This window comes from Epinephelus lanceolatus, chromosome 14, assembly GCF_041903045.1.
Source record: "Epinephelus lanceolatus isolate andai-2023 chromosome 14, ASM4190304v1, whole genome shotgun sequence".
NCBI lineage: Eukaryota > Metazoa > Chordata > Actinopteri > Perciformes > Serranidae > Epinephelus > Epinephelus lanceolatus.
The window spans coordinates 43,286,172-43,294,910 of NC_135747.1; the positions used below are offsets into that span (position 1 = coordinate 43,286,172).

The 8,739-nt window shown below is 40.2% G+C and overlaps 1 protein-coding gene across 2 annotated transcripts; it reads left to right on the forward strand.

The window, feature by feature from the left end:
- Positions 1 to 983: 983 nt before the first annotated feature.
- LOC144466882 (uncharacterized) lies at positions 984 to 8,164 on the forward strand. Of its 2 annotated transcripts, none has more exons than XM_078174747.1 (5): positions 984 to 1,234; positions 3,456 to 3,595; positions 6,532 to 6,670; positions 6,765 to 6,922; positions 7,037 to 8,164. In XM_078174747.1, the coding sequence occupies exons 1-5, from the start codon at positions 1,168 to 1,170 to the stop codon at positions 7,118 to 7,120; spliced, it is 588 nt and encodes a 195-aa protein (XP_078030873.1). In that variant the 5' UTR covers positions 984 to 1,167; the 3' UTR covers positions 7,121 to 8,164. The 2 variants fall into 2 exon arrangements, with proteins under 2 accessions (XP_078030873.1, XP_078030872.1); XM_078174746.1 differs by having other exon boundaries at positions 985 to 1,234; positions 6,529 to 6,670.
- The last annotated feature ends 575 nt before the right edge of the window (positions 8,165 to 8,739 follow it).

The window sequence follows — 8,739 nt, forward strand, 5'->3', positions numbered from 1 at the left end:
CTCAGAGTCATCGGCCTCATCCGCCTCAGCACCCTCAGAGTCATCAGCCTCACCTGCCTCAGCACCCTCAGAGTCATCAGCCTCACCTGCCTCAGCACCCTCACAGTCATCAAACTCATCTGCCTCAGCACCCTCACAGTCATCAGCCTCATCCGCCTCAGCACCCTCACAGTCATCATCCTCATCCGCCTCAACACCCTCAGAGTCATCAGCCTCACCTGCTTCAGCACCCTCAGAGTCATCAGCCTCATCTGCCTCAGCACCCTCAGAGTCATCAGCCTCATCTGCCAGATTGCGCTCCGACACTCAGAATGAGTATTTCTGAACACACCACTCACATCATTTTCCTCCACTGTCTAAAACATGCTAATAGAATTTGCCAGCTAATGTCTGTGGAGAATAGTTTTGCGTCCAGCTAAGCCCCGCCCACTAAAATACATCATACTGTTTACTAACAGTAAAAGGGTCTATAGCTGTGTTTGTGTCATGTTTAGCTGGTTGTCTTGTTTTATCTGTTTTTAAAAGCACTGATGGAGGACCACCTGTAACCTCATTATATTTAATATTTTATATATAATGACAATGAAGTTCTCTATTTTATTCTGTCTGAAGAACTTGTTAAAAGTAACACAGGACACATAAACACAGATTCCAGCTGACAGTTTACTGTAATGATACACTTGAGTTTCAGTGCTGTAATTCTCTTTCCCCTAAAGGTGATACTGTGATACTGTGGTCTGTAATCCCCATCACCAACTCTGTGTGGGTGTGACTGTGTTCAGGGTCCGACTGTATTTGTATGACTGTCATGCACATATGTACAACAGTTCTGGCATGTCTACATGTATATAGACGTGTGTATGTGTTTATATGTGTGTGCATGTGTTTGCGGGCTCATCTGTAAACATGTGTCTGTCTGTTTGTGTGCCTGCAAATGTGGTTACATCATATCTGGTATGGTTTCACAGCCTCGCACAGGAAATGATCCTATCTGACTGACATAGAGTCACACATTTCTCTTAAGGTTCAGCGTCTCTGTAATACTGAACTCAGATGCCATATGTGTGTTCACCGGCCTCTGTGCAGAGAGGGTGGCGGGCAGAAGAACAAAAGCCTCAGGTAACATTCAAGCACTGATAGTCAGTCGCAGCTGATCAGGAGGACAAAATGAAAGCGGGGCTCCTGTGGATGGTGATGGTGTGTTTAAGTGATGGAAAGGTTCCACAGTGCTCAGGTAAGAAGACGTGACATTGGTGCTTCAGGATTAAAGTTAAGATCGACTCAGTGACGTGATGAAACTGCTCAGACTTTCAGAATGACTTAGAGAGCTTTTATGTGCTTCGTCTGGAATCAGATGCGTATGTCAGTAAAAAGGTAGTTTGGTCAAAATACATTGTAAAAGTATCTGATAATTTGGTAGCGCTTCCTGTGACGTCTGTACCTAGAACAAGTTGTAATCAATCAATCAATCAATCAATCAATCAATCAATCAATCAATCAGTTTTATTTATAAAGCCCAATATCACAAATCACAATTTGCCTCACAGGGCTTTACAGCATACAAACTTATAGCACTGGATAAAGGGTTTTTTTGGGGAGTTTTTCCTTATCAGCTGTGATATAAAACATTTTATAGTTTCAGTCAGTTTCTGTAATTTGAAGTTTCTTGAGAAAACATTACATTCGTGAAATGTAAATGTCCATTACTCGATCATTGTCCAAAAGTTTTGGCAAACTGGTAATATGGGTTAGGTCCCATTAAACAAATAAATTAATCTTATGGTGTTTTGTGTTGTTTCTGCAGAGATTTAATTTTCTTTTTCACTTTACTGAAAGAAAACAACGACCACTTATATTAACTTATAACCAGCTTGTAATTTATTACATCCACCTGTACCTCAGGAATTTCATTTCTTCACTTAAAGCACCCGCTGACAACTGGAAGCAACTTATTATCACATCATAATTAATTCATTTATTTTCATTTAACCATTTTTACACCTGAGACATCTCTGAGGGGCGACCCCGTATTTACAATGAAATGCAGTCAATTAAAAAAACAAAGAAAATACAAACGGAGAAAAGTCATAATTTAAAACTTCCTGAGCAGGTAAAGGTTAAACGAGGATAATTTAGATGCACAAATAAATACAGTTTATAGTTTACAGTTAAGTAAGAAGCTCTAAAGTTTTGTAATTAGGATACCATAGTCTGATTAAAAATCGATACTGGAAGCAGTTTCCACAGAGACCTGGAATAAGATCTGTTCACACAGCCACCACATCAAACACATGGAGAGAGTTCAGATGGAAACTTATCGTACGCTTCTTTAGAACGCCTCAAATAACGTGTAAATGTGATGCTTCTACGTCTGGTGCTGACTGGAGAGCAGGCAGAGAGGTGCTGGCTGACGGTGTCTGCACATTCTGGGCATGTCAGACACTTTAGACCTTTTGATTTGACCAGCTGAATAGATTGATGCTATTTTACAAAAACAGAAACCATGGTGGAGATGGGATTGCCTTTTTTAAGGGAAATATATTGAAAATCGCACCATTTTTGATTTAACCTGAGTTCGTCTTTGAACACGTATTTCCAGGTGGCACTTGGGCCCCTCCACCCACAGGCCCCGGGCCAACTGCACTGCCTGCACTGTGTATGTTTACACCCCTGCTGATAATTTCTGTGTTCATGTCAGTAAAGACGGTTTCTCTTTGCATCGCAATGCTTCATGAACTTTAGTGTCAGTAAGAGGATATAAATAACAACAGCAGAACAAAATTAAAGTGACAGTGCTTGAAACTTTTGGGAGGATTATTTAACCCTTTGAAACCCGGAGTGACTTCACTTTTGTTGTGCTGCTTTCAGACGCCTGTCACAAGTATTTAAACCTTTGAACTCATAGGGACAAAGGCAATGAGCAACTTGGTAAGAAATGTCCCACAAACTGCAAAAAATAAATAGATTTAGAAAATTAAATAAAAAAAAATAAACAGGGAAAAAAGGAAAACCTATATTTATGCTTATTACATCTTTAAATTATGTTACAGAATTATTCAAATTACACATATTTTTTCAAGTCATTTCCTTTTTTGTTTTTTGCTCTTTATTAAAACTAATTTTCTCATTTCTTGCATTTTTTTTTGGGTCATTTCTGTTTTTGAGGCCAATTTCTCCACATTCCAGAAATAAAAACATAAATAGAACAAATGCCTGTTCCCTACATTATCGTTAACTTTATCTATCCATCTGGGCTGCTTGTTTTCTTACTGGTTGAATAAACTGGGCTGAACTGGGTCGTCAATACAAAGTCAGACCACAGTCTGATCAATCTGCCTTCTCTCTCCTCCACTTGGTGTCATATAGATCAACAGGGTGCTGAGTTTAGTTGACTTGACTCACAATGAAAACAGCTCAGCTCATTACAGCCATGCTGTTTCTTGTCTGTCTGTCAGTTGGGCCGTCACGGGTCATCACGGTGTCGAAGCTTAGTAAGGTATCCATCTCCTGTCCGTCCGTCACTGCCAACATCTCAGAGCTTCAGTACCAGCTTGTCTTCAACGGCAGGAACATCAGCCAGATATATCTGGAAAAGGTAAAGGTGTGTGTGTGTGTGTGTGTGTGTGTGTGTGTGTGTGTGTGTGTCCACTAATATACTTCTGTGTGTATGAGCTGTTAGAGAGGTCTGTGGCCTGTGGGTAACAGTGGTTACCAGATTTTGTTTCACAGGGAAATAAAAGTAAGACACAGCTCAACTCAGTCAGACCTCGTAGAGTCGGTGCTGCATCCTTAATGTAGATAATAAAAAACTAAAAGGCAGCAACTCTAATTATTTTTAACCATTTAAATATTGTTACACAGCGATTTCAGGCGAGGCGCTCCTCCTCAGTGTTTTTGTATCCTGTCAGTGTCACCAACTGTGTGTGACATTTAGGGTCGTCCAGATTATTTTTAGCATCAAACACTTAATGTCTGGTTGATTTTATATGCCCCAACGTATGTTTGTTTCTGCATCAGTTTATGGTGTAAATGTCTTCAGTTTTGTCAGGGATGTGCCCCGACCTATGTGTGTAGCCAGCATGTTCCCACGTTGTCACACATCGCCACTTTGTCAGTGGCCTTTCACGTCGATATATTACCACTCAGCGTCCTTTGGCGTCTGTTGTTGGTGTTCCACTACCAACGCCAGGATGTCAACTAAAGCAGGTTGTTAGGTGTAAAAAAAACAAACAAAAAAAACATGATGGCCTGCCTCTATATTCATACAGGAAGTGAACACTGGCCAGGGAAAGTCCGGGGTTATTTGGATCCATGCACCACCCCTCCCACCCACCCTACAGGGGCTTTCCAGCTCCTTATATTGCATCATTACCTGACATTTAACTTGACGCTGTCCAGCGGCATATCATGCTGCCACCATAAGGGCCGTCCGGCTGTGTTATGAACTGATGTCACGTGGCGGCGTATCATACCGCTGCCAAAGCTGGCTGATGCGTCTGACGCTGAAATCACTGACAAATCCGCAGAATTTGATGATTACAGAGTGAAAACGGGCCGATGTGGCAGCACTAAAAAGTGAAATAATCTTTACTTTTCTATTCCCAAGAACAAATGACATCAGAAAAGTTTTTAGATGCATCTATTGGCTCATTCACAGGGGAACACCACCTAAATCAAGAATTCCAAAAAGTTATTTTTAGAGTCAGGGAGACTGACATTCTGTGGGTTCACAAAATCAGTTTTAACAATCCAAAGAGATGTATTCTGTTGCAGTGTTCTCTGACACAGAAAATGTCCCCACATACTCAGAACGTCCCCCTGGGTTTAATATTTCTGGACCACAGGAATGATGTACTGTAGGTGGATTTTCCCTTTAAGTTTAGTTTGTCTTCTTTGAAGGATTGTCGAGTCAGTTTTTTTCCTTTACTGAGCTCTGCTAATGAGAAGAGTAGAGTCCTGCCACATTAGGAGACCACAGCATCTCACCTCTGCTCCTGCAAGTGTGGGTTTGTGTACAGAGAAACCTCAGACAATAGATCACGTGAACACAGGTAGTCCGTCACAGCTGCACTGAGCCTCGCAGGCTATGGATGATGCATTCAGTGACACGCCAGCAGACGGCAGCACAATCTGGATTTTAAACCAGGGCGCAGCTACTGTTTAAAGAGTAGCTCTACAGTAAAGGGTTAAAACATGGCTGCTCTGGTCTTTATGATGACAGGTAGACATGTCTTTTTTTCGCCGACCTCCAGTGTTTGAAGTTTACTTACACTTTGACATTATCAGTTACTTGTTACAGGATAACAGACTAACATGGGACATCTCTGACCACATCATTTCATCGACATTAAATTACACCGACTTCAGCAAAGTGAGAGAAAGGCAGCAGTTTAGCAGCAGCAGCAGAAATCTGAAACAAAACTATGATTACTGTCTGTTTCAGTTGCTCCTGCTCACCCAGCTCATCATGCCAGGATTTCTTCAGTGTTTCTCCTGCAAAGTTTTTGTTAGTTAATTAATGTTAAGTTAATGTTGTCTCTGCTACTGTACATGAATAAGAGTATTTCAGGGCTGAGAGAGCCAGGGTAGATGTTCTTTTATTGCAATTGAACAACACATTGTACTTTTTAATGTGTATGACAATAAACGTAAACTGCAGCCTGTTCTCATTCCCAGGGCATCGAATACGGCAGCTCGCAGGGGACAACGAACCATTGATTTATAAGAAACAAAACACAATCTATATATTTTTATTAGGGCTGCACAATATTGGATTTTTTGCCGATATCCGATATGCTGATACATAACAACTCATTTGGCCGATAACTGATGCCAATATATCCACTTGTTTCACCACCTAGAGTCAGTGATCATCATCAAGTCTCTTCTGTAGTGAATTAACATCATATTATACACACAGACTCTGATGGTGACGGCCCACCAGCAGATAGAGACATGAAATACTGTTCAGTGTCTGTGATATTCAGTCATTGTGCTAAATAAGAAAAGCATGTTGGCTGATTCTGATGACGTGCCGATGTTATGGTGCATCCCCAATTTGTACTGTTTGTGTTAAGTTAATATATAAAATGATGGAACTCATTTTCCAAGGTTTTCCTCCCCAGTGTTTCTGTGTACAGAAATCAAAAATTTAGTTCAGTTTCGGTTGATATGTTGTTGTGTTGGTCGTCTCTCAGGCTGCAACATGCACAGACATATTTTGCTGCATCTGTGGCGCAGACACTATTTTCTCTGAGTAGATGTTGCATTTCAGTCTGGTCAGAGAGTGAATCAAACTCTTGGAGTTTACATTTAAGTTTTGTTTGGTGTCTTCATATGGTGTTTCAGTGTAGCAGGAAATGTTGCTCTGTGTCTGTCCGTCTCTGTGTCCAGCCTGTGATCACTCAGTCAGCATCTTTCTCAGTTTCTGATCAGTCACGGCGGTCACATAGTTGGCCATCATGTTCTGTCTGTTCAGGGTCAAACAGCACCGAAGTTTGTTTTGAGTTTGTCTTTTCTGTTCTGCAGCAGTCTGACTCTGCAGAAAGTTTGTTCTCCAGTCAGTTTGAAGTCACAGCCAACAGCAGTGGAGAGTACGTCTGCAAGAGGACGGTGGTTTATCCTCCACCATGCACAGAGGACTGTCACACCACTGAGGTCATAGTGGCAGGTAGACCAAAAACACAAATACACACCGAATTATGTCACACTGGATACACAGTATGAAACATATTAAACGAAGCTGTGTTCTGATTGATTCACAGAAAAACAGTCTTTGCCAATAATCAATGACACCGTCCCTGGAACCAATCAGAGCTGTTCAGTCAGGACTCCTTTCATCCCAGAGGTGGTGACGTGGGCGGCATGTGGAGGTTTATTCATCTACAGCCTGTCTATCACCTGCGTTACTATTGCTTTATGGGTAAATACGAAAACATGGAGTGACTTCACTCAGTGTTCTTTACTGCACAGATTTTGAAAAGTATTGTTAAGTTAAATTGAAACTCTTGTCTTGTCTCTGTGTTGTATCCTGCAGGTGAAGATGAAGAGAAATGAAGAGGATTCAAATGTGTATGTCAACACCAAACCTGGAGAGGCCAGGAAACCCTACAAAGCCTGAGCGCAGCCTGTGGCAGCGATGAAGAAATATTACAGCTGATAAAGCTCTGAAAGTTGTCTCAGACTCTCAGTGTAAATGGCAGGACTGTAGTTTATGTACAGAGTCTGGTAGAAGAGTCAGTGAGGGAGCTGCTTATGGTGTGAATGATTTAATTAAATTAAACTTTTATCTTATTTAAACTGAAAAATGTTATCAAACTACATCTATTAGCAATAGCGTTTGTGCAGCAGATAGCGGTGTGTTGCACTGAGCAGATAAGCTGACGTACAAAACATGCAAAAAACTGAAACCTAATTTTTTCAAAATACTGAGAATAATAATCATAATCCAGAGACACACATGTAACAGCAATACATTTGCAAATGTTGTATGTACAAATGCTGTATGTATGTTTTCTGACAGGAACGTGTACCTTTATTATGTCAAACAGCTGTTTTAACAATTAATCAAACTGTTTTAAAGTATTTTTTCCTGCATCACTGTCTCTCATGAACTGTGCTAAAATATATATTTACATGTTTGTAATATTTGTGATATATATTTGTCTGTCTAATAAGGAACTTTTGGAGTGTGTTTTGTGAAAGAAGTGTTCAGTTACTTTGGTCTGAAAATGAAATATTAACATCCATCCAGTTATTTTCTGTACAGTCTTAGAAATAAAGGTTCCAAAAGGGTTCTTCAAAGGTTCATGTAAAACTAAAGGTTTAATTAGGAACCCTTTTCATGCAAAGAACCTTTGTTGGAAGAAAGTCCTTCAGTGACTGTTGAAAGCGTTAATGTTTAAAGATTCTCACCCTCCAATATTCAAATGTTTACTCATGTTTCAAACAGTAGTTTTAAATGTAAACTCCCTTGAATTTTATTAGTGTTCTGCCACAGATGATATTTTAACCATCAGTTAATCCCAAACAATCTCACAGTTCTTCTAATATGTTGTTTTAACAGGCGCTCTGTAAATCTGCATCTTGTATTCAGTTGTAATTTGGAAATGAGTTTCAGTTCTGTGCTGAAAAATAAAAATGCAGACCTGTGTGTTATACATTACATATACAATTCAATTCAATTCAATTCAATTCAATTCAATTCAATTCAATTTTATTTATAAAGCCCAATATCACAAATCACAATTTGCCTCACAGGGCTTTACAGCATACGACATCCCTCTGTCCTTAAGACCCTCACAGCTGATCAGGAAAAACTCCCCAAAAAAAAACCCTTTAACGGGGAAAAAAAAACGGTAGAAAGCTCAGGAAGAGCAACTGAGGAGGGATCCCTCTTCCAGGACGGACAGACGTGCAATAGATGTCATACAGAACAGATCAGCATAATAAATTAACAGTAATCCATATGACACAATGAGACAGAGAGAGAGAGAGAGAGAGAGAGAGAGATGCAGGTAATGACAGTAGGTTACAACAACATTAATGAAAGTAATAATATTATAGTTATAGTTCTGGCTACTGTGGTACAATATGTTGAAAGTATGTATTAATATCTGACAGTATACTTGTGTGACAATAGTCATATGTGTATAATAACAGTAGAAGTATGACTAATGACTAATGATGGCAGCAGCAGCAGGAGGCATCTGGCAGGACCACGGCAGCAGCACAACCACA

What these genes read in the sequence shown, in the direction of transcription:
- LOC144466882 (XM_078174746.1), top strand. Translation starts at nt 1,168, where the DNA reads ATGAAAGCGGGGCTCCTGTGGATGGTGATGGTGTGTTTAAGTGATGGA. An exon ending in AAAGGTTCCACAGTGCTCAG is followed by an intron (nt 1,235 to 3,455) that starts GTAAGAAGACGT and finishes TCTGTCTGTCAG; the next exon opens with TTGGGCCGTCACGGGTCATC. An exon ending in GCCAGATATATCTGGAAAAG is followed by an intron (nt 3,596 to 6,528) that starts GTAAAGGTGTGT and finishes TCTGTTCTGCAG; the next exon opens with CAGTCTGACTCTGCAGAAAG.